At 43.9% G+C, this 26,552-nt stretch overlaps 1 protein-coding gene across 2 annotated transcripts in view; it reads right to left on the bottom strand.

Annotated features, from left to right (window-relative positions):
* LOC146821751 (uncharacterized) overlaps positions 1-23,691 on the bottom strand; it is a 264,091-nt gene extending 240,400 nt beyond the window's left edge. The window contains exon 1 of one of the 2 annotated variants that reach the window (XR_014962764.1): positions 23,560-23,691. Coding sequence is in view for 1 of the 2 variants with exons in the window: in XM_085609377.1 (XP_085465503.1) it covers positions 23,560-23,618 (59 nt within the window). In the remaining variant the exon portion in view is untranslated. The remainder of the gene's footprint in view (positions 1-23,559) is intronic. The other variant, XM_085609377.1, reaches the window with a different exon arrangement.
* Between the last annotated feature and the right edge of the window lie 2,861 nt (positions 23,692-26,552).

Raw genomic sequence — 26,552 nt, 5'->3', positions numbered from 1 at the left:
ACCTAAGCGGAGGAGCAGCCACTGGCCAGAGTAGCCGACTTTGGAACTGGGGAACCAGGTTGGAGTCCGGCAATGGCTCAACATCATGTGATTCTGGGCAAATCACTTAATCTCTGCGTGATAAAATAAAAATATGAATGAATTTCGCATTTTGTAATGTAATTAACGGGTGCTCGTGTTAAGCGCTGTGTAAAACTTCAAAAATAAATAAGTAAAACTTCAAAAATAAATAAGTAAAACTTCAAAAATAAATAATGAAATCACGTACTTGTCGCTACCTACTTAGTGTTGCTAGGATGTTAAGTTTGCACGACTATGGAACGTCCTATTTCGTGCACCGTGAGTGCAGTTAAAAGCACCCTCGGTGATCCCTTGAGCTCGGTTAATGCCATGTGATCATATTTATGGAAAAGCTTTGAAGCCCGCTTTTCACTCGGCCTCTCCGGTTGCAACGTCACCCACATTCAGTCAGCCGCGCACTGACATGCGTGAAACGCCTGGCTTACAAAACACAAAGCGCGGTTTGTACGGGAGAACGCCCGGTATGTGGCTAAGGCCGCCCCTGCGTTGTTGTCATGCGCGCGCATTGTTTACCAGTCCTGCTCGAGCGCAGGCCCGCGCGCGAGCCGCGAGCACACCACGTTCAAGGCACAACAGCTGGCTTGTAGTTTACTTCCCCCGCCGGCCGGGGAACACAATCTCTCTAACGTTATTAGTCATATGAGCCGCACGGTGCATGTGCTCGCAGCTGAATGGAACGCGCAAACAACCGCAGAACATTTGCACTGAGTCACCCTATCAGTTTACAAATGGCTGTTTATCTCTCACCTCCGTATAACTCATTTATCAGGCCAGGTATTACATGCCCTCCTGCAAATCAGCGTGAGAAAACGTGTTGCTCGTTAGGACTTCAGAGGCGGCAAGCTAGCTCAGGAACTGCATGCAGGCTTTCTGCTGTGCACAGTACCTCTGCACGCACATTCAGTAATTCAAGTGTACTGAGGGCCCTCGGCGTTAATGAGCGGCCGCTGTTCAGCTGAATGCACTGGCATGAGTTTTTGTTCACATTATGGAGACTGAATGTGCAGACTCAGAATTACGAGGTCATTTTCTGCACGTTTATTTCAAGGCCTTTTTTTGCTCCTCTTTACCACTGGCTGGTACCTGGTAAATGGGAGAGGGGGGGTCTAGGTTGTCAGGGCTGGGGCAGGATGTGGTCACAATGGGAGGGCCATAATGTCATGCTTTAACTTGTGGTGGTGTTGGTGGGAGCTGAACTGTGCTCGTATCAGCAGCTCCTGATGTGCAAATGCATGTGATTTTACCAGGTACGCTTTTGTACATGGTAAATTTGGACCCAGTGTTCCTGCACCTGGTACTCTAGAATCTGAAAACACCAGCCACCCATTGCCACAATCCCTTTGACTCCTTACCACCCTCCCACCTGCGAATGCTACTCCGCCCAACATGCAATCAGACCTGGACTAGGAAAATCAGCACCTTAATATGATAGGTCTTTGTTCACAGTATTATATGCCAGGCAGTATCACCTACAGCCTAATATGAAACCCAATTAATACATATATAACGTCATAATACTCCACCCCTCACCTAACATCCCATCCACCTGTGCCTATCAGCTTCCACCAGTGGCCATCGGCTTCCACCCCTGTTGCTCCTTGCAGTCTTCCTACTTAAATTACCTGCCTGCCAGCCAGTCCTTAGACATCTCTCTGTCCAGGATCTGCCATTCCTCCTATTTCTTCCCATTTCACCTTTTCCTCCAAAACATTCATATCTGCTAGTGCATTTGAACACATCAGCTCCGCATCCTCCCACCTCCTGGATTCCCCAAGTTGGTCTGTCCATCGGGGAGTATGGCCACCATTCTGAAACAACCTAACCTTAGGAACCCTCAGTAATAACGAACCTCCTAATTTCTGCCTCAGCAGCGCTCCTCTCTTGCAGCTCTGTCACACCTGAAGCTAAATTATGTGTAACTAAATCCCACTTAAAACTAACCCATCACATAAAAAATGGACGAAAATACAACCACTGAAAGAACCTTGGGAAATATTACCACACCTATCTTCCAATTTTTGATTGTGGATGGGAACACAGCTAAAAGCTGCACGAGGCTGGAAAAATGAAGCATTCCCATGCCACCAGTTGGCAGAAATCCCCTGGGAACACTATCACGTGTATGGGCAAATCTCATCTTATTTATTATTGGACAGCGCAACACTTTCGAATTCCGTAAAGATGATCAGAACTACCCCACTCCCCGGGGCATAGACATCATTAGGTGGGACACCACAATTATGACAACTTAAATAGGGCAGAAGTCTGCTTTAAAGGGATAGGCCTGCATTTACAATGCTAGATTTCAGGCCTTAGCAACTAGCATGAAACTTAACTTATACGTATATTTTTTCTGAACATTGTACTCCTTATCCTACCCGATTGCACCTCTCAGCTTCCATCCCTTTTGGTATTTCTATGAGTCCTCACCTCAGGCATCTCCCCTCCCAAGACCTGCTATTTCTCCCACCTCTTATTCCCTCAAATCGTTTCAGAGCTACTGGTTCCCATGAGCGTTTCCGCTCCATATCCTGCCACACCCTACCTACATTGTATGTGTCCTTATATATAAGAAAAAAGAAGAATTCAATAAAGAAAACATTTGTTTGAAACAACACCTGCTGAATGGACAGACTTAATTTATGATTATAGTCTAAAGGGAATATGTGGAGTGCTGGATCATAATGATGTGTTCACACCCTACCTTCAGTCAGTTTGCCTGTTCAGGCAAGAACACGGCTGCCCCTCCCTTTCCCATCCATCTCTTCTTGCCCAATTCTCTTTTCCACCAAAACGTTTTCCTCACCAATCAACTCTTTACCATCAATCTTCTCGTCCTCACTAAACTCTTTAACAGCAACCCATTCCAAACCTGTGTTTCCTGCATTTTCCAAATCACCTCTGCCCACCCATCATCTTTCAAATTCTCTTTGCCAGTTCCCTGATTCCAACTCTGTTTCCCACCATTCCTCTCTTCTCAATCCTGTTTACAATTCTCTCCATCTTTCCAATCCTCATTCTTTGCAGTTATGTATTTTATCCATTCTTCCATCTATTCCAAAGCACGTTTTTCAAATTCACCATCTTTCCCTACACTGGAATTTACCTGCCTGTTCTGCAACCCTTCTTAACCTAAAGCGCTATTCCTCACACCCGCCCTCATTCTCTCTTTCTCCTCTCTGTTCCATTTCACATCCTTCCTAATCCTCACTTATTTCCCACATCCAACCACTTCAAAATTCAATCCTTCATTCCTTAGGAGACACGAAAGTTCCCTTGTGATAAGCCATAATCTCAGTATCTGTGTCTTCTGTGTCTGAAACTTCAATTCTCCTTCCAAGGCTTCCCTACTGCCACAATATAATTCCCAATTCTAGACCTGTGCACAAAGTTCTCCCACCCCATCCTACTAAAGTATTCCTACAAACTTCTGCCCTAAAGAAAGGCTTCCCTATTCTGGGCTGGGGCCAACAAATTTCAGTTCACAGTGCCTCAACATTTGGACCCTGCAAACCTGGCTTCTATATAAAACATGCAAGAGATAAAGAGGCTGTAACATAAAAAATAAAACTCTGGATTCAATGTGCCCCAGTTAGTCACCATGTCTCTTAAGCAACTATCACTTCACTTAATGTAAAAAAAAGTCTCCCCTTGACCCTATTTTCATACATACTTGAGAAACCTGCTGTCTGACCAGCCCAAGTTTTTCCTCATCCAGTCTTATTTCCCATCACACACGACTTTGGATTTTGTGCACATTCTTGTGTTTAATCATCTCGAAGCAGTTCTCACAAGTATTGTCACATGGTCTGTATTTTTATGCCATGGCACAAGGGACAATTGGGAAAATATGCACAAAGTGGTCCTATTCATTTCCCTCTCTGTCTGAAATATGAACTCTAAATATCAAATATCAGAAGAAATCACTTAAGTCTTTAGAACTGCCTAAATTATTCATACATCAAAAAGTACCGACCTGGATCGCCACGTAAAAAGAAATACAACAGACTTAACACAACAATGTATTAGTGTACTGGTGCCCCAGGGGACAGTATTTCACAGTCATTACAAACTGTACCTACTGGCAGCAACACCACCCACCGGCAGACTGACTGCAAACACCCCCCGCCCTAAATATACACATGGCAGCTCTGCACACAAGGCCAATCAGCTCATTCTTTTTTCACCCATGTGACTAAACGGCCAGAGCGGCGGACTTTGAAGCTGGGTAACCAGGTTCAGTCTGGCAGGCAGCTCACACATCCTGTGACTCTGGGCAAATCACCTAATCTCCCTGTGCCTAAACAAACAAGCATTTGCAATGCAATAGGTCTCGCATTTATAAGAGATTGAGCTATTGGCATTGTAAAATTACAATGCCTTTTATTTATGTTTTGGTTTTAAAACAAATAAAACGCATTGTCATTTACAATGTCAATAGCATAAACTCGCATAAAAGCAGTGTGTGGAGTGCAGCAGTGTGGCGTGCAGCAGTGTGCGGCGTGCAGCAGTGTGCGGCGTGCAGCAGTGTGTGGCGTGCAGCAGTGTGAGGCGTGCAGCAGTGTGAGGCATGCAGCAGTGTGCAGCGTGCAGCAGTGTGTGGCATGCAGCAGTGTGTGGCGTGCAGCAGTGTGCGGCGTGCAGCAGTGTGTGGTGTGCAGCAGCGTTTCGTGTAGCAGTGTGAGGCATGCAGCACTGTGTGGCGTGCAGCGGCGTGCAGCAGTGTGCGGCGTACAGCAGTGTGCGGCGTGCAGCAGTGTGTGGCGTGCAGCAGTGTGCTGTGTGCAGCAGTGTTGTGCAGCATGCAGCAGTGAGTAATGCAGCAGTGTGTGGCGTGCAGCAGTGTGCGGCGTGCAGCAGTGTGTGCCGTGCAGCAGTGTGTGGCATGCAGCAGTGTTTCGTGTAGTATTGTGCGGCGTGCAGCAGTGTGTGGCGTGCAGCAGTGTGTGGAGTGCAGCAGTGTTTTGTGAAGCAGTGTGCGGCGTGCAGCAGTGTGCGGCGTGCAGCAGTGTGCAGCGTGCAGCAGTGTGAGGCGTGCAGCAGTGTGAGGCATGCAGCAGTGTGTGGTGTGCAGCAGTGTGTGGCATGCAGCAGTGTGTGGCGTGCAGCAGTGTGAGGCGTGCAGCAGTGTGAGGCGTGCAGCAGTGTGAGGCGTGCAGCAGTGTGTGGCGTGCAGCAGTGTGTGGCATGCAGCAGTATGTGGCGTGCAGCAGTGTGAGGCGTGCAGCAGTGTGTAATGCAGCAGTGTGTAATGCAGTAGTGTGCGCAGCAGTGTGTGGCGTGCAGTAGTGTACGGCGTGCAGCAGTGTGCGGTGTGCAGCAGTGTGTGGCGTGCAGCAGTGTGTGGCGTGCAGCAGTGTGTGGCGTGGTTTGTAAACAACAAGAAAAGCGGACATCAAAGGAAGGGTGAGAGGGAACGAGCATATGGGGTGTGAGTTTTAATGAAAGTTAATTGTTGTAAGAGGGGATGCAGGAAGTGAGGCCGAGCGTGCGCTGGCGAAAGCAGTCTGCTGCTTTCAAGTCCGATGCCAGATGCCAGCTTCGCGCTTGAATGCCTCACATGCACTGGCCATAAACCGCATTCCTAAGGTCTTGTGCCCCTTACTAAATCTCTCTGAATGCGTGAGGCGGCGCACGCGCAGGAAGTAGCTGGTGGCAAATGGAATGCGCGTGGTTGTGCGCATAATCGCCACCCGATCCGCCTGGGAAGCCTTTGGGAGCATTTTCTGAAGCCCCTACATAAGTCTCGCTGTGCGATCGCTTCGAGACCTAATGAATGAGTCCATCGGTAATGCAACGGGTGCTCATGTAAAGCGCTATCATACCTTTGACTCGAGTTTGTGATATATAAATCTGCAACAAAAAAATCTTTCTCCAATCCCCAATCTCACATCTAGGAACAAGCTCACTAAAGCCTACCGGGAACAACATGACCCAACTTATCCACCCTTCTCAGGCCCGCTTCTGCTGTGTGCTACCGCGAGGACCTCTCCACCCCTTCCCGCTCACTCACTCATAAAGAGGAACCTGGGGAAGATGAGTGAGAGGCTGCCAAGGTGGAAATGGTAGGAAAAAGGAAGCTCTGCAATGCCACCACATGACAGAACATGTCCTCCTTACCCTGCAACCTGCACATGCACCCATGCCAGGCCTGTCATGTGCTGTTTTGGGCTGCAACAAGTGCCCATTTGCCCAGGGGCGATCAAGGCAACCCTTCTCCTGTCAGGCCCCTTTCAGAGATTCCACATATAGGAGTAAGCATTCTTTGTGAAAAGGGGCATTGTGGTGTTTTGGTGGTGTAGTAATAATAGTGTATATTAACTCCAAGCTTGTGATTTCAATACAAATGGTTTAAACATAAACGTATCCTTTTATTTAAAACACGGTTATTGGAGGGGCTGAAAAGACATGTTTTATAGCAAGCTGTAAACTCACCTCATATGACTGTCCCTGACTCTACTCTACCCGGATCAGCTCTGTTGGCCAACAAGAGCACCTGTTGCAAATATTATGTTTTACAAAATGCAAGATCAGATCAAGTGGCACAAATGTAATGCCAACCCCCAGCTTGTCTGCCCTAGCTCCCAACAGTCTGTAAAAGATCGACAGGAAATGTGTGTTTGTGTGTAAATGAGGCTTCAAGTTACCCAGTGTTAGCACGTGGTGTCTTCAGGTATGCAGCTAGTAACTGGGTAGGATTTACACATCCCCCATGTGCTTAGTGCATCACTGCGGACACAAAAAGGTCCCTGAACCCATCACTGCTAGCAATTTTGGGGATGTTAATTCACTACATATAAACACTGTCAATCGCTGAGCAAAACTCTTTGGACAGTTTATGAGTTTTGATCACTTCAAACATTGTCTGACATTCGCTTCTGTATCTGCGCTGGCCCCTGATACGTCAAATCTAGACACTGAATTATTTTTGGTCTCGGCTAGTAACTGTGGTGGCAGCATGGATATCCTTCAGAGCAATTGATCAATAGAGTAGGAGGCTGTGAAGAAATTTAGGAGTCTTGGAGGTAAAGCTCACCTAATACAGGGGGTGATAGCTCCTACATCTATTAAAAAAGCACAGCTTTTGAAGGGGGGCTTTAGAGGCAGGAGTGCTGAGGAACACATGCAATCCAAAACCCTGTTTAGTGCTGCCGCTGTAGCAATATTCTAGAAATTAACCACTTAAAACAAGATTTGTGTGTGTGTGAGACACTATGGAGTCCTACCCATTGAATCAACGCCATAGACGGAGCATTGCACTGTAACTTGATTGCCTGACTAGCAAAAGATACATCTGGGGAAGGGCCGATTATTTGGCACCAACTGAGTCTGGCATGGAATGAATGTAATCTCTGCTATTTCCTGTTACTCCTTACCATTATTTGAGAACCAGCAAAAGTGAGCATTCACCACTTGTTCCAGGCTAACACATTCTTGGCAATTATCAGTCTCCTCTTATTAGCTTTTGCCTTTGCTCCGAGTTATAAAACACAGTATAAAGTTTGCTGCCATTCTTCATAGACTCTTCTTAGGTCGAAGCAGTCTGGTTTGCTTACGACTTCTAGTGGGCATTCTGAAAGGTTCCCGGAGAATGCATTTCACCCATTGCTTACTATTGGCTGTGTTGTTTGTAACTCACAGTTGATTGCTTTCCATTTGATGGCTTTATTTGCTTTAGGCTGTCCAGCTTGAGTTTGTCCCTCACCAGAGCATCCCTTGTTAACTGTATCCTTCTGAGTACTCATTATCTGTAAATAGGTCTTTAAATCATTTTCTTATCTTGTCACATTTGCTGTGCATTCAAAGACAGAGGTCACATGTCAGGCTCTGTCTTCTGAAGGTGCTTGGTGTTTACTTTGCTTTCTCTGACTTCAAAGTAAGGCAATGTATGTGACAATCCTGCTGAGTATCCATGTGAGAGGAGAAGGTGTAGGATGTTATGTTTTCTAGCACTCAACAAAAAGGCATTGTGCTGATGTTTCAGAATATATCACATTTAGGTAAATACAAATGCAGTACGTTTTTTTGCGATTGTGAATTGTGGTGGAAGCAAATTTATAAATGCAATCAAAACGCATCAATACATTAGGTGATGACATTTCTACACACTATCATTTGTGCACAGTAAAACGGTATGTCGATGCAAATTTATACTCTATACCACTCTATGCCCTTCCACTCTACGCCATTCCACTCCATTCTATAACACTCTACTCCACTCTATGACATACCACTCAACTTTACGCCCTTCCCCTCTAGGACACTGTACTCACATCCTCTCCTCTCTACTCTATGCCACTCCACTCTACACCACCCCAAGATTTGCCATTCACCCCACGACACAGCACCCCACTCTACTCTATGCCCTTCCACTCTATGCTACTCCACTCCAATCTACCCCACTCCACTTCAAGCCACTCTACCCCACACTGTCCAACTTCACTCTACCCCGATCTACCAAATTCCAGTCTACCACACTCCAATCTACCCCACTCTCCGCCACTGGACTCCAATTTACCCACTCCACTTCACTCTACCCAAACTACCCCAATCCATTCCAATCTACCCTACTCCCATTGACCAAATCTATCTCACTGCAAGACGACCTGCTCCACTTAAATCTACTTCACTTCACTCCACTCTTCTCTAATCTATCCCTCTCCCCTCTACCTCAGTCTAACCCATCCCACTACAACCTACCCCACTCCACTCTACTCCAATCCACCCCAATTCACCCTTCCCCAATCTACCCCACTTCACTCCAGTCTCCACTCCGATCTACCCCACTCCACTTGAATCTACGCCAATCTATCCTACTCCACTCCTGTCTAACCCAATCCACTTCACTCCAATCTATCCCACTCCACTTCACTACAATCTAACCCATCTACTCCATTCCGATCTACACAAACCCACTCCAGTCTACCCCACTCAACCCTACCCATATACCCCACTCCACTCCACCCAATATATCCAACTTCATTCAATCTATCCCACTGCACTCTAATTTGCCCGACCTACTCCACTCTACTCCAATCTATCCCACTCCACACCAATCTAAACTAATCTACCCAATCCACCCCACTCCAATTTACATCAATCCACCCAATCCACCCCACTACAATATACCCAACTCCACTTAAATCTACCCTATATCTACCACACTCCACTCCACTCTTCCAATGTACCCCACTGCACTCCACTCGATCCCAATCTACCCCACTTCACTCCATTCTGCTCCATTCCATTCCAAGCTACCCAATCCCCTCCACTACAATCCAATCTCCCCCATTCCACTCCATTACAATCTACCCCAATCTACCCCACTAAAATCTACCCCACTCCACTGCAATCTAGCCCAATCTACCCCACTCCAATCTACCCCATTCCAATCTATCCTTCTCCACTCCATTTCAATCTGCTCCCAATCTACCACACTCCACTCATCCACAATCTATCCATTCCACTCCATTCTACCCTAGTCTATTCAGTCTCACTCCAATCTACCCCACTCCACTCAATGTAACCCAATCAACCCCACTCAACACCAATCTACCCCACTCCAATCCGTTCCAATCTACCCCACTCCATTCCATTATATCTGACTCCACTTCACTATAAGTTAACCCAGTCCAGTCTGCCCCACTCCATTCCAATGTACCCCACTCCACTCCACTACAATCTACCCCACTCCAATTCAATTTATTCCAATCATCCACTACAATCTACCTCAGTCTCCCACACTACAATCTGCCACAATCTACTCCTCTCTACCCCAATCCACTCCAATCTATCTCCCTTCACTCTAACCCAATCTAGCACTCCACTCCAATCTACCACTCCACTCCAATATACCCCCATTCCATTCTACCTCAATCAACCTCACTCCAATCTACCCCAATCTACTCCATTCCAATCCACTCTACCCCATACTGTCCCACTCCCTCCATTCTACCCCAACCTACCAAAATCCAATGTACCACACTACAATCTATCCCAGTCTCCGCCACTCCACTCCAATTTACCCACTCCACTTCACCTTACCCAATGTACCCCACTCCATTCCAATCTACCCTACTCTAATCTACCCAATCTACCTCACTGCAAGGCTCCCTGCCCCCCTTCATTATACTCCCCTCCACTCTTCCCTAATCTACTTCTCTCCACTCTACCCCAATCTAATCCATTCTACTCCAATCTATACCACTCCACTCTACTCCAATCCACCCCAATTCACTCTTCACCAATCTACCCCACTTCACTCCAGTCTCTACTCCAATTTATCCAACTCCACTCCAGTCCAATCTACCCCACTCCACTCTACTTCAATATAACACATGCCACTCCACTGTGCCCAAATCTACTTCAATCTACCACACTGCACTCAAATCTACCTCAGTCCAGTCCAATCTACCCCACTCCACCCAATCTGCTCCAATCCACCCCATTTCAATCTACTATGCCAATATACCCCACATCCCTACTGCAATCTACCACAAACCAATCTGCCCCACTCTCCTCCAATCCACCAAACTAAACTACAATCTACATTGCTAAACCCCGCTCCAACCTACCCCACTCCAGTCTACCTCACTCCAATCCAGTCTACTCCACTCCAATCCAGCCATTCTAGCCCAGTCGACCCCACTTCACTGTACCCCAATCTACCCCACTCCAATCTACTACAATGTACCCCACTCTATTCCATGCCACTAACTTTTTACCATGCTGAACAGACGCCACACTAGTGTACAACATGTCTAAAACACATTGTCAAAGCCAATAGCTCTTTCATAGGCGAGACCTATTGGATTTATCAATGCTTATTTATTGTTTACATTCAGGGCTTCACTAACAAAGCTTTTCCTGTGAGAATGTGCGTCGTATTCCTGGCTTAGAAGTCAATTGTACATGGATTTGTAGGCATGATTTACAAAATATGTTCGATGATTAGATGCGTTGTACTCCTAGCTTAGGTGACAATTGCCCCTTTAAAGACTTTCTCACTCTCAGATATATATATATATATATATATATATATATTCACTGAAAAAACCATAGGTTTCACACACGTTATAGTTAGGAATTAGCATTTAAAAAACCTTGCAAATTCACTTAAAAAACCATAGGTTTCACACATGTTATAGTTAGCTGGACATTTCACTCGTGAAAAACCATTGAAATTCCCCCGTTATAGTTAGTGCAGGCAACTATAACTCACGCGACCGCAATCCTCTGCTGATGACGTCAGATATTACATCACTGTATTTAGACACTTATTTACCCATGTCTTCTTCCATTAATTTTTAGCTATACATATATTACACATTTTTTTTTTTCAGAAAGACACATATGTCATCAGTGATGTAATATCTGACGTCATCAGCAGAGGATTGCGGTCGCGTTACGCAGTTCGCGGAATTTTTCCGTTTCTACCGTATGCGCACGCTACGCGTACTCGGCGATTTTTCGCAAAAAAATTAAAGGAAGTTTTGGCCCTTGGGGGTCCTTCTGGGACACCCTGACAAAGGCTAGGGGGTCAGAAACTGTCCACCCTGCCCCCTTTTCACGTTCTCCACCTTTGTTTTTCACCCCCTCAGACTGCGAGAGACAAAATGGCGGTCGACACTTCCTGGTTTCGACCGATTCGAATGTTTACTAAGATCTAACAACCAATCAGAATCGTGCTCGCGCACGGCAGCGTGCGCGTACGGTAAGTTTTACCGTACGCGCACGGCGCGCGCTTATAGATATATATATGCTTTTAAATGCTATTTTCTCAGGAAATACTGAACAGATTTACACCAGACCTGCAAAAGGCACATCCCTGACCTGGGGACTACCTCTCTGCCAAATTTCAAGTAATTCTGTTCAGCCGTTCGGGCTGTAGCTTGGACTAAAGGTCCTATGGAAAAATGCATGGGGAAAACGCGTTTTGGGACCCCCATTTTTCTCAGCCCCCACTTGACGAATCCCCCCGAGACTTTCAGGGAAGGAGCGGAGCGGAGCGCCCCACTTATTTTGAAAATTTCGCGAGGATTCGTCAATCGGCGCCATAGTTATTCCAAATAGAATGTTGCGGATTTCCTATGGAAACACGATCCTAACTATAACTATCTACTGGCGACCGCCAGTATATAATATATATATATATATATATATATATATATATATATATATATATATATATATATATATATATATATATATTACCTACTGGCGGTCGCCAGTAGGTAGTTATAGTTAGGACCACGTTTCCATAGGAAAACCTCAACATTCTATTTTGAATAACTTTGGCGCCGGTCGACGAATCCTCGCGAATTTCTCAAAATAGGTGGGGCGCTACGCTCCGCTCCTACCCTGAAAGTCTCGGGGGGATCCGTCAAGCGGGGGCTGAGATAAAAGGGGGGTCCCAAAACGCGTTTTTCCCATGCATTTTTCCATAGGACCTTTAGAACGAGCTACAGCCCGAACGGCTGAACAGAATTACTCAAAATTTGGCAGAGAGGAAGTCCCTAGGTCAAGGAAGTGCCTTTTGTAGGTCTGGTGTAAATCTGTTCAGTATTTCCGGAGAAAATAGCATTTAAAAGCATATATATATATATATGCGCGCAGGGTGCGCGCACCGTGCGAGCACCGTGCGAGCACCCTAACGTGCGCGAGCGTAATTCTGATTGGTGGTTACATGTTAGTCAACGTTCGAATCGGTCGAAATCAGGAAGTGTCGGCCGCCATTTTGTTTGTTTTCAGTGCGAGAGTGAAAAAGGAAGGTGGCGAACGTGAAAAGGGGGCAGGGTAGAGAGTTCCTGACCCCCTAGCCTTTGTCAGGGGGTCCCTGAAGGACCCCGAAGGCAAAAAAAAAAATTTTTTTTTTTTAAAAATCGCGGGGGTGCGCGCACAGTGCGCGCACCCTGAAAAACACAAAAAAAAAATTTTTTTTTTTGCAAAAAAAAAAAAATAATTCGCAGGGTGAAAACCAAAAAAAAAAATAATAATAATTTTTAATACGTAGTTTATTGTAAAATAAATATATAAAAAATAATACATAAATAAATTAGCATTTAAAAAACCGTACAAATTCACTGAAAAAACCATAGGTTTCACACACGTTATAGTTAGGAATTAGCATTTAAAAAACCTTGCTAATTCACTGAAAAAACCATAGGTTTCACACATGTTATAGTTAGCTGGACATTTTACTGATAAAAAACCAATGAAATTCCCCCGTTATAGTTACTGTAGGCAACTATAACTCACGCGACCGTAATCCTCTGCTGATGACATATGTGTCTTTATGAAAAAAAAATATTTGTAATATATGTATAGCTAAAATTTAATGGAAGAAGACATGGGCAAATAAGTGTCTAAATACAGTATTAGCATCAGCAGAGGATTGCAGTCGCGTGAGTTATAGTTGCCTACAGTAACTATAACGGGGGAATTTCATTGGTTTTTTATCAGTAAAATGTCCAGCTAACTATAACATGTGTGAAACCTATGGTTTTTTCAGTGAATATATATATATATATATATATATATATATATTTATTTATTTATTTATTTATTTATTTATTTATTTATTTATTCAGGCCTAACTTACAAGCCATTAGTCATGGAAAACCTGAGGTAATACAGAGATACCCACAGAAACAGCTTTGTGAAGCAGGTCTTACATTCCTTTGTGACTCACATTGTTTACAGAATAATAATAATGGAGTCCATAACATACAATGCATACGTTCATTATCTCTATGATGTACAATTAACGATTTCAGCAGGTCACAATGCACTCTAAAAAGGGAATGATAGGTGGATGTTGTTTAGTGCCCGATTAAACACTGCCACGTGGCCGATAGTAAATACTGGTGAATGCTGCAAAAGGTAGAGGAAGAGTTGCCTATTTTGGAACTGGGGGACCAGGTTCGAGTCACCTCAACATCATGTGGATCTGGGAAAATTGCTTAATCTCTCCGTGTCTAAAAAAATGTATGTATCCTTGTTTAACTTGACTGGTGCTCATGTAATGCGCTTCAATGCCTTCCGGTCGAGTTCGCGCTATATGAAACTGCAGAATAGCGCAATATAAAACTGCGAAAAAAAGTGCTGTGGTATTCAGTGTGCAGCTGTTATAAGGAACTTCTGAAAGGACAGTAAAGCAATCCAAGTTTTGCATGTGCCACAGGGAGAAAGAGATTTCAGAAACTCATTTTCACCTCTTCATCAAATAACTGAGCAGTTAGACCTCATCACCTGCAGTGATGTGGGGCCTATTAAAGCAATAATTTCAATACACTGAAAAACTGTAATGGGGCGAACACATATGCAGGTGAAACTACAGTAGCATTTCAGATTTCCCAGCTGTGAGATTGCATGTTTGGAAGGGAAGATTAGCAGTGTGAAAGAGAGGCAATGAATGCTGAGGGGGCGAACATTACAGGAATGCAGAATAACAGATGATTATGAAGACAAATGACATGAATCAATAGCACCACAGAGCCAACTTCATAGAATGTAAACAGATATACATACCTGAAAGGCATTCCTGCCTTCAGAGCTAATGGGGTGAAGGGAGGAGGGAAATGTGTAGGCGAAACATAAATATGTGAATCAACATCTGCAAGCGTTAGCATATATGTATACAAAAACATACATATTTGTATCTTCACCCTATCAGTAAACGTGAAAAGCAGAGCCATAATGTGTGAGCCAGTGGATTAGTTCTGAGTCATAAAATACAATGAGATGAAGTGTGGAATTTGATGGAACATAAAAAAAGAGAAATAAGTTTCAAATCCCTGTGGAACTAAAGAAAGGAAACATCCTTGTACCAGGCCGAACATGGCCATTGTGTGACCTTTGAGGATATAAGTTTTGGAAGAAGCAACGACCTATTGAAAGTATGAAAACCTGCAGGAAGAGATACCATAGTGAGAAAATTTGAGAAGTATCAGCCAGGCAAATCTAAAATATAGTAATCTAGTGGTGATATCATGCTTCCATTTATGTTCAGAAGGGAAATTCAAGGGAACTGATAAAGGCAGGAATAGATCAGAATAATGAGCCTAAAATATGGGATTCAACCACTACTGTTGACAGAAAAAGTAGTGATGGTATGTTGCACATGGAATCCTTTCACGGTGCTGAAACTAGTAGAAGGGAGTTGCTGCGCACTGTTCTGATGTCGCAACTTTGTGGAGCCGATGCCATTGTTCACTTGAGGTATGTCATATCAGTGAATTACTGCTTTCACTACTCGTGGTGGAGAAACAGGACCTGACTGGCCATTCTGCACTCTCATTTCCCTGGTAGGCTGTAAACTAGGGGTCTCTTTTCGTAGCCGGCTGAGCTGACATGACCCAACCATGCCACCACTCTACGGATGTCCTTGTGAAGCATGGGACTGGTTGGAATATATTTGATTTGGGCTGATTTGGGGTTTGAGTCTGGCCCTGTGGAGAAATAGACCTCTTCGCAGCTACTTCATCATTGGTTGAGCTCCTTCTTCACCTCTACCCCCCAGACATTTACACCCCTACACTTGTTGCTCCAGACCATCCATGCCAAGAGAGGGCAGGAAGGCAGCTCTGTCTTGATCACGACTCACATAACCCAAACAGTAACCCATACACACGCACCTGGAGGCAGAAAATTGTTTTGCACATGGAGGTAAAAAACAATGTTGCACTTTGACTTGGCTCAAATAAGACCACACATCTTTTTACCAGTAAAGGGGTGAAATGAATATGGAAAATCCCCTGATTGCAGGTGTCACCAGTTGGTGACAAAATTGCCATTATTTCATGAGGAAGGTATCCTAGAAGAATTCCTTATCCTCGACTTGATTCAAAGACAGTTAAATAGCCTCCCAAAATATGAGGCTCGCAGGACTTCGTGTTATCCGTCATACTCAGCCCTATCACATTAGTATCAAGAAAAGCCTATGTAAGGGCTTCACATCCAGATTAGTCATTCGGCAGTTATCTGAAATACTCACAGAAAAAATATCCACCAACAATTTGACCCTCCAATCCTAGCACTATTCTCTCACTCCTAGACTTGCTCTACTCTTCAGTACACATGCTCATAAAACCATGCCACCCAAAGGGGCTTTGCTACCTACTCTTCCTCACCTGCCATGGGCTGCCGCCCAGTAAAGCTCTCCAATAGCAAGGGAAATTGCAGCTCTAGCATCATGTTTATTCCAACGTCTGATTTAAAAATCCACGTGGTGGAATAACAATAGGTTTTAATGCACTGTTTGCCCGTAGCAAGGTTTTCACCCAAGTACGTACCCAGTAAAAGTGTTCTGTGCAACATACACACACAAAATCTTTTTGAGGGAAACAGTTGAGGGAGTGTACTTCTGTCGTGCTCTGGTGATGACCAACGATAGTCTTTGAATCTGTGCGAACATATGCTATGAAACCCCAGTAGTTAAGATGAGGTAAGAGCTTCTATTTATCCCGAATGAGTATAAGAGAACCTTGCTTTGCCTTTTGTGCACCAAAAGCCTGGAACAGCCTAGCCGGGACATCTCAGGAATGCCTCGGAGCTCCTCTCTTTTAGAAAGGGGCTCAAGACCTGGTTATTTATGGAGTAGATCCCTGTTTTCTTCTCAGGAGTCAGTAGATAGCGCCAGGACGCCCTTGGGCATAAGCGCGCTTTATAAGCTCCTAAATAAATAAATAAATGCTGACCTTTCCTTGATATCTCAGCAGCCTACAGAATTGGATCAATCAAATCCTCCATACACCATGTCACATGTGGTGTTCATCAAGGTGCATCCCTCTCCTATCTACTTTCCAGAAATTATGCATGACAATTACATATGTCATCAGACATACCTTCTTGAAGAATACTAACCCAACTATCAAATGTATGGCGATGATACCCAAATCCACTTCACCTGGACAATGGACCGGAGACACCAACCGGCATTACTCGTCGCTTGGGTATGGTGTTCCACTAGATGAAAGACAGCTTCCTATGTATGAACGATGCCATGATATATATTTCAATGGTTATAGAGCCCAAGCTCAGCAGCATAGCTATCAATAGCACAGCAAGTGCAGTGGCACCAGGGCCGATGGGTCGTGGAGGCACAATGCAACAAAACCAGGGTAGCATTTTACTGTCCAGGCCAGCGGACGGGTGGGGAGGAGCATATACTTTATGTGAATCAGGGCACATGGCCCACCTACTATGTGACTGCTGATGCTCAGCATGCAAACCTTCTACTGCCACTAAGGAGATCACCAAAAGTGAGGAATCTAGGAATTCTTTTCAACTTTGACCTCTCCTTTTCTCCCCAAGTCAAAGCTGTGATAAATGGTATAAACAATCAGTTCTGTTTGGTCCCTAAAACTCTCTCACTCCTTGATACTGGCCACAGAAATTAGCTAATGAGAGCTCCTATTCTGGCCCATCTACATTATCACAGCATCTCCTACTCTGCTCTCCTAAAGCAATCCACTGTCAGACTCCAAAGGCTTCAAAACTAGGCAACCAGAATGCACATTATCCTCTGCCACGCAGAGTGCATCAGACCCTGACCTGGTTCTCAGTAGTTGCTATGATCAAGTGCAAGGCATTGTGCACAATCAAGAAATCATATTTGGAAAGGTCTAGAATACTTGCAGAGACTAACACCCACCAAACCCCCGAGAATCCTTCTTTTTTATTTAATTTTATAGGTTTGTTTCCTTCAAATACACCTATTGCAAGCATAGGTGAAATAAATCACTGCCCAGCAGAGACAAATAAACAGAGTCCGCTCTGGCAGGTTCTCCTCTATTACCACCCCCTGAAAGTGGAGGGCTTCAGAGGGGAGGCCACAGAGAAGAATGAAGGGGTATATCAGCAACGAGGCGATAAAAAATTATCGACGCTTTTGCATCCGTTTTCGGGTGAAAAGCGGCGATAATTTTATCGACTAATCAGCAAGGTCACGCTATCGCGTGAAACCTTGCATTAGCGCCCGAATTCTCAACGCCCAGCTTTGCATATCTAATGAGATACAAAGTGGGCGTTCCTGCCCTGACATGACTGGAGAAATGTCGCTAAGCGACATTTCTCCTATCATCAAGCCCCACGCTATGAAGCATAGAGGCAAGAAAAGTAGCGATAACACCTGTTATCGCTAATTTCCTTACGCCTGCTTCAAGACTGACTTAGCCATGATATTCTATGGAAGGTGGATATCATGGCTAAGTTTGCCTTGCCCTATCATCAAGCTAATGCCAAACTTCGTGAAATTATCGCTGGGTTTCCAGCGATAATCTCACGTTTGGCAGTTAGCGCTAGGATTTTTATCGCTTTTGTGATAAGCATTGCTAATAGCACCCTATCTCAGCGATAAAAGTCCACGTTAGCCGGTGATAATTATCCTAGCGCTAAGTGCGCTTAGCGATGATTATCGCCGGTCCTTGATGATATGCCCCGAAAATCTCAGAGAAACTGAATTGCGGGGCTCCATAGGGGTGTGTTTGAGGTGGAGGGCCTCTTCATTGATGAATGGAGTGGGAAAGAGATGTGGGTGACGTAATACATTAGTAAAACCATATTTCATACTCAGGCATTAAAGATGGCTCCAAAGCCACATGTTTGACAAAGGAATACCACTCCAACGGGACACACGCATGCTCGTTGAGCTAATGAAAACTGTTCAGGAATACTTACACCACAACTCTGTACACAACACAGCACAAAGAACATATCAGGGGTGAAGTGAAACCATGACCATGAACCAGATTCATATGAAAAGTTAGAACAGAAGTTGCGCACTCAAAATTTCTCCAGGTCAATATTTTAAGCAAAATTAGTTGGTGCAAACGAATTAATCCCCCTGAGTAGGGAATTCAAATCGTAGATAATGATTGCACTATTACATTGACGCTCCCTTACAAGCTCCAGGATTTGATAATATCTTACATTTTTTGAACTATCGCTTTTGGTTCGAATCACTCGAATTACATGTGTTTCTTCGGTGTCACACGCTGTCTATTCCATTTTTCTTTTTACTTTTGGCCTAATTCCTTTACAGATTTAACTGCACTCACTTTTGTTTATTATTTTACATATTGTTTATTATTTTATATTTTGTTTGCACGGGTAGTTTCACTAAACTTTATTGACCTTTTGGAACTACAAGTCTGTTTTCTTTGTAGTTCTCCTTTTCCCGCATTTTTCTTCATTACATATCACATGATTACCTCTTGGAACTACAAGTCTGTTTTCTTTGTAGTTCTCGTTTTCCCGCACTTTTCCTTATCACATGTCTATATATCACATGATTACCATCCATTACACTGACCGGAGCATTTCCAATTTGATTCTCCCGGGTTCAGGAGAACCTATACATCACCATACCAACTGTAAGTTTGATCTTCCGTTACTTGTCAGATAGTGATTGTATTCTTTTAAAAGGCCCCACGCTGTATGTATTTTTGTTACCCACACCACCATCTAGATTTTTCTTTTCATTTCGTTTTTACTTTTTCCTACAATTTTGGCAAAAACACACCACATTACTTTGTCCTATATGGCATTTTCATTTTTTCATTTAATTTTTTTACTTACACTACCACCCAAACTTTCTTGGTCCATTTCGGCTTCACTATTTCCTATGACCTTGGTAAATGCACATCACAGTATGTTGTTTTAACATGTAAAACAAGTGGATATTTTCACATCACTTTGATGTGTAGTGTACCTCCATTTTGGTAATTACCAACACTGGTATTGTGTTTTTTTACTCATTACGAACGTATTACTTTTAATACTGTTTCAACATGACCATGTTTGTTATAATCAAAATCTACTGTATAATTGTTTGGATAAAAATTGTTCTTTTCCATTGAGTGTTTATAATATGTATATATATACTGAACCCTATACCTTATCCTTTCAGAGTACCGCCCCTGAAGAAGGGCTTAAAAAAAGCCCGAAATGCATTGGGCAGTTGGATATATGATGCATTGATAAAGAATGAATACAATTCTTTGACTTCATTAACTTTGAACAACGGTTAATAAACTCAAGTTACACTTGAATAAATTCCGATTTACCTGAGTTTAATTTCACAAAAGAGATCATATCTCTGAGATTGAGTGCATAACGAAAGACATTTTCCTATTCATGAACCAGATTCACCATACATACACCCACAATTACAGAAGCACACATTAGGCAGTACACACAACACCTTCATCCTCACAGTACAACACAGAGGCCAGGCAATTTGGAGAGGAGTGCTATACAATTGTTGGTACCATAACACAACCTTTCATAACATAACGTAGCATACAATAATATGAATGTATTTTTTTGTTGTTTTACATTGTTTTTGAGTGTTGCCTTTCAAGAAATTCAAAGAGCTGACTAATAAGCGTTGCAGGAAATGAATAAGGCCTAACGGAGGTGTCTATGCCAGATGTATGCACATTCTTATCGAGGATTGTTAATATACTTCAGTGTGTGTGCTTCGGTGCCTTTGTTTATTTAGTATTAAGCGATGCAGCCAGGCTGTTAGAAGGGGAAGACCTCTTGAAAGATCATTGGTTGACCAGGTTTGCAGATCTTCAATGAGAAATGAACACATTTATAAACATTTACCCATGATATAATGGGAATCAGGGGTGGAGCAAGCAATACAGCACAAGAGAAGTATTTAAAGTAAAACGACAACCGAAACGCCACAAATGAAAAAAAATAAAACATCAGAGAAAAAGAATCTAATGGAGCAAAAGCGTGTGAGGGAGATTTTTTTTAGGCTGTGACAAATATTGCATCAGTGACAAATTGTTAAATTGCTGTTCTCTGAGTTCAGTCAATTAAAAATAAACAGGCAAATAACATGTTTATATCCTCTTCAAATTATAACAGATTGCGCAAGAGATTATGTTTGGGAACCGAACAGAACTCAGCGACTAAAGTGATTAATAGTGTTTTGTCTGTAGCATTTCTAAAATTACTTTTCTACCTCTTGACAAGGCCCCAAGGCGCTTTCTGGTTAGTCCAGTTAGTAGCTACTCTGTTTTCTAATGCAAGATCAGTGAGGGGTTTTGCCTGAAGTGTCACTTATGTGTAGTGACTTTTGGTGTCATGTGTGAAGCCCTAAGATGTACTCCAGACATGGCGTGGTGGCATGTAGCAGCGTGTTACACATACAGCAGAATGTAAAGGGAGTGTGACGGATAGCGTCAGATGCTGAGTGTACACACTCAGTATGACTTGTGGTCTCAGAATCAGTAGAGTCGTGAAATTTTGGCAACAGTCAGGTTTCTGCCATCTTTCCAAGATCCAGATGGCTGTTGACGATCACTAGTCTCTTTGGGAGTTTGCTGTAGAGCTTGAATGACAGCAGAGTTGAGGAGTTCCCGATAACTTGGTTTGTGGTGGGAGCCCCCTAGGAGTGACCTAAATTCAACCTTTGGAAGCTCTTTGATGCCACATGTATATACTATATGGGGCTCACCCATGAGCAACAGAGCCGAACTCCAGGAGGCAATGTTAAACCATCAGTAAATACTATAAGAGGTTCACCCAGGAGTAGGGTTTGACTGGGGCAGAAAATAGGCCCTGGCACCAAAATAAAAATGGCCTCCAAAGGCAATTCAGATAGATAAGAAAGAGGCCCACGTTTGCAAAGTAAGCCCGTTTTGAACCTGTAAATATACATGGTGTAGGTGTTTTGCAAAGTAGTCAGGACTGCATGCATTTGCTCTTGCTGCAGGCAATATTTGTCATAGTATCAGGGAAACCTACAGGAAAAACCAGACAACCAGCGCATAAAACAGGCCCACAAACAGTCAAAAAACAATCCATACGCTGACCTGTCAGACCAGTCCTTCAGGCACTGTTGGCCAGTCCGGCCTGCCCAGGAGTAAGAAAAACGAGTCCCTAGGAAAAACATAAATAGTCAAGTGTGGATTTCGTGAAATTGGAGCAGCCACCTCTGTGGTCAGGCTGTGGACGCCTGTAGGAGGACGGTGTTAGGCTGAGCAAAGATGGAAAGGGAAGTTCACTGAACTTTCAACAAAGCCAAAGAAACAAGCACAGGAGGGATGAAGGCGGCGAGCATCAACCACAGAGAAGTGGGTGGGTGATGCAGAGATGCAGCTGTCAAAGAAGACTAGATTGTGTGAGCACAAAACAGAAAAAAGGCCTATTGTTAAAGTAAGCACGACAAAAACAGCCATTAGAACGAGAGCTGCTCTTGTCTACCCCACTGAAGGTAATCTGCTCAGGATTTCATAATGACCAACATGTATGTAAATAACCGCTAGTGAAATGCATTGCATGTACATTTTCTCATACATACTCATTCTGGACATTCTGAAAAACTGAATCATTTGTACTATTTGCGTGGCTGAGCAGGAAAGGTTGCCTCAGTTACTAGATATATATTGCCATCCTTGTAGGGCATCATTCAAAGATACGTCTGCATGAAAACCCCTCTAACTCTCCTCTAGTGACCTGGAGTGGGCAGATCTCCCTGGACATAAATATCATGCAAAAAATATTGTTGCCAAGATATCAACTACCAGAATATTTTCAAGGTAAGGATGTACAGGTGGGTACAAATGTACTGTTCTCATTTCCGCATCCAGTCACTGTATATTATAGTAAATCTTGTGTTGTCTCTATATATACTGACATTTGCCATGTTTTAGTCATCAATATTTTTGCTTCGAGGTTTTTGCAGAATAATATTATTTCCACAGTGATATGGTACTTCACCAGTAAGGTATCTGAAGTAGCAAATATGATGCATGAAGGACCCACTACCAAATATAGACTTGGCATACACTTGCCTTTGTTTTTACCAAGAAATGTTAATTTTAGCATTGTGCAGAAAGCCCAGTAGGTCGGGTCCCGAAAGGGCTCTTGCACCTAAAGCACTATGGACAACTTGCACATTCAACACGCTGGGGCAACTACATGCTGCTAGTTTATTATGAGACTTGAGGCGTGAAAGAGTTAACACATTCAAAATGGCCGATTCCCCTCCAGTCGTCGCAGTAGATGCCTAACACACTAAAACATGCAGCCTTATGTTTTTAACAGAAATGTTATGTAGTTCAAAAAGTTCAAGGTGCCACACCTGCCCCCTGCAGAACGCGGTTTCACTCCTGATGTGCATGTTCAATTCCTAGCGCTTAGAACTCGCCAAGGCCAGTGCATAGATAAATAAAGTGTTTTCCGCTGACCAGAGCCCTCCAACTGCAAAGATTCAATTACATTGGAAAGAGTAGAGCTCCCAAACTGTAGAGATATGCAGAAGGCTTTGGCCAAGCTAGGCACCCCCTGAAGGGCGGGGACCCCGGCTGCACCACCAGGGAATAAGGAGCTCAAGGTCAGGCGCTTGGCTGCCCAACCGCTGTTTGATTTGGAGATAAGACAACAAACAATTCCGCTGCATCAATACGTTTGAAATACAGATTATTTCCCAGAAGAAGAAAAACATCAGTGACTCACCCGGTAATAATGCGGAGTGATAGGAAGGGCCTGGCTCCGACGCAGGTGCAGACATGCATCGGCCCTGGCAGGATTTATGGCTTCCTTCTCTGGACACGCCCTTCTCAGCTTTCTGATAACAAGTACACACAGAGCATAATAACAGCTACAGACAGGAGCTCAAAGAACATCACCAGCAGAACATCCAGGTACGGGCCACAGTCATTATTTCCATGAATGAAAACATTGCGGCATCTCCTGCAGCCAGCGAGGTTAGAAAAAACCTCACCCCTGGGAGTGCCTGCAGAAGCACGGAAGTTAGATAAACCCCAATTGCCAGGGGAGGCATGTTTAAAGACACTCTGGGACCGGATCACACTGAATCCAGGAAGAATTGCCACAAGACAGCCCCCCCCCCCCCCAAATGAATCCAGTGGCTCCAAAACCGCAATGACTGGAAGTTCTATTTTATTATTATTTATTTTGTGATTTTGAATAACGCAGACATGGTCTGGATGCATCAGAGCGCTTTTCAAGAATACAGTTACCAACAATAATCGTGTACATATATTTGAGATACAGCGCATAAAAAGAAAAAAAATAAGCATTCGAGAATGTATGGGAGATTATAGATTTAGCCCAAGTGTCTTTCAAAGAGAACAGTTTTAAATTCATTTTTAAAGACAAGGTCGAAAGAAGGAAGTTCCAGATTCTTGTGGGCCTTTCTGAGAAGGATTGGTTCATGTGTCGGTCTTGTAGGAAGGTGAGGGGCTCCTGAAGTAGGCATTGTGCATTTCTTGAACCCCGTTTTGAGGCTGATATTTTACATTTTCCAGTTAAGTAGATGAGCAAAGAGAGTGTGGGGCCTTGTGTGTGGTGGGAGCAATTTTAAAAAGAGCTGTCACCTAAATAGGGAGCCACTGGAGTGATATTAGGATAGGTGTGATCTGGTGCGGTTTCTTGTGCCAAGTAACAAAGTGTGCTGCAGCATTTAGAACTGCTCTGAGCAGAGTGAGTTCCTGTAGAGTAGTCTGGAGAGAACCAATGCCCGAACAACTGATTTTAAGTCCTGTTCCAGAATGAGTTGTCTGATTCCCCAGAGAAGCCTTGGCTGGAACTGAGCGCTCTTGGCCATGGCAGTGATTTGAGCCGATTGTCGAAGATGAAGCCAAGCAACACGGCATTCTGAACAATAGTGAGCTGGCACTCCTGGGCGGAGAGGGATTCTATCCATTCTTGTACAGGTAGGTTGGATTTCCTTGAAGAAATGGGAAGGAATTCTGTTTTTGCAGGCCTATGTTTAAGGTGATGAGTTGACATCCATGCTTGAATTGTTGCTAAAGTGTTGGAGAGAAGAGTAATATCATTCGGGGAGGATCCCCTCAGGTAGAACTGGGTATGTCAGCATGCAGGTGAAAGATGTCACAAAGTGGCTCAAGATTAAGGTTAAATAGGGTAGGGAAAAGATCAACCTTGAGGATGCCTTTTGCAGTCTACTTTAGAGACACAGCTCCCAGGTTTCACTCCTTGTGAGCAGTTCATCAGATAGGGGATAAACCAGTCAAGAACCGCCCCTTCAATGCCCACCCAATTACTCAGAATGCTCATCAAACAGTGGCAGTTGACTGTATCAAAGACAGCCGAGAGATTGAGGAGAACAAGTAGACATACGTTTCCTGTGCCGAGGATACAGAGTGAGTCATCAGCAATCTGCAGAATTGCAGTCTCAGTGCGGTGACCCTGCCTGAAGCCAGACTGGAGTGCGTCTCGAAGGTTATTTGCATGGATGTGTGCTGGCAGGTGGGAAGCTGTGCGTTCTTTCTATCACCTTACCTAAGAAGGGGAGGGTGGAGATAGGACAGAAGTACTTTCGGTCATCGGGGTATATATATATATATTTTTTTAAAGCAAAGAGATTTGACCAACTTTTAGACAGTCTGGGAAAGTACTTTGTTTGAGGGAAGAGTTGACCAGGCTGGACCAAAAGGGTAGGACCTGTCTGGCGAGATCTTTACTGATAGAACCAAGGATAACGTCAGAAAGGAGGTTACATTATTTCATAGTAGTTGTGGTCTCCAGTAGCTCTGACTCTGAAACTGATGTGAAAAGAGACCAGGAACACTGAGGTTTTCAAGTTGACTTATCCTTGGCAATATTGCCAGAGGTCAGCGGCAGGGAAATGTCTATAGCTTTTACTTTTTTGTTGAGAAACTCTACAAAGTCCTTGCATAGGGCCTTAGAGGACATGGGTGTAGTTTTAGAAAAAAAGTTATTTGCCTGCTTGGTTACTTCAAAGAAAAGTTTAGGTCTGCTCTTTGCCATGTACAGGAGGGATCCGATATGCGCTGATATGGCTCTGAAAATGGTTCTTTTATAGGTTTTTCTCACAGTTTTCAGCCTAAACCGACACAGGAGAAAGTCTGACCATCTCCTTTCTTTCTCAAGCTTTCAGATGTACTTCCTTTTCTCTTTTGACAACCAAGTTATAGAAGGTTTAGGTCTGCAGTGCTAGCTCCTGTAAGGAGCAAATTCCCCTGTCAATGTTTCCATACAGTTATCAAACTTGTCTGTGGCAGCATTGATATCAAGTTTGGTAGCTGGAGGCGAGATTGGGGTTATCCTGCGAGATTGGGGTTATCCTGGTTCACAAAGGTCTTAATGATGATGTTATGTGTGTCCCTAAACCCGATTCTCTCCTACTTCAATGAGCAGAGCTTTTAATGAAGGTAAAGGTCACAGTGAAGGGGATGGAAGGTGATCGGACCAATCTACATGGATGAGATCGGCTGTTGGGTGAGGAACTTTGGATATGATCAGATTCAGATGGGAGCCCTTGCAGTGTGCGGGTTTCTGGCAATGTTGCAGCAGTTCGTTGCCACTGAGAAAGGAGGAGGAGCCGCCCATTAGTCTGCTGCCCTCGGTACCCCAGTGAAGTCTGAAGTCACCCTGGAAAATGATGTTGTTGGAACTATAAAAAGTATTAATTTAACTGGAGGGAGACAACATTCACTCTG

This window comes from Triturus cristatus, chromosome 6 (genome assembly GCF_964204655.1).
Source record: "Triturus cristatus chromosome 6, aTriCri1.1, whole genome shotgun sequence".
NCBI lineage: Eukaryota > Metazoa > Chordata > Amphibia > Caudata > Salamandridae > Triturus > Triturus cristatus.
This window is presented reverse-complemented; position numbering and strand designations above follow the sequence as displayed.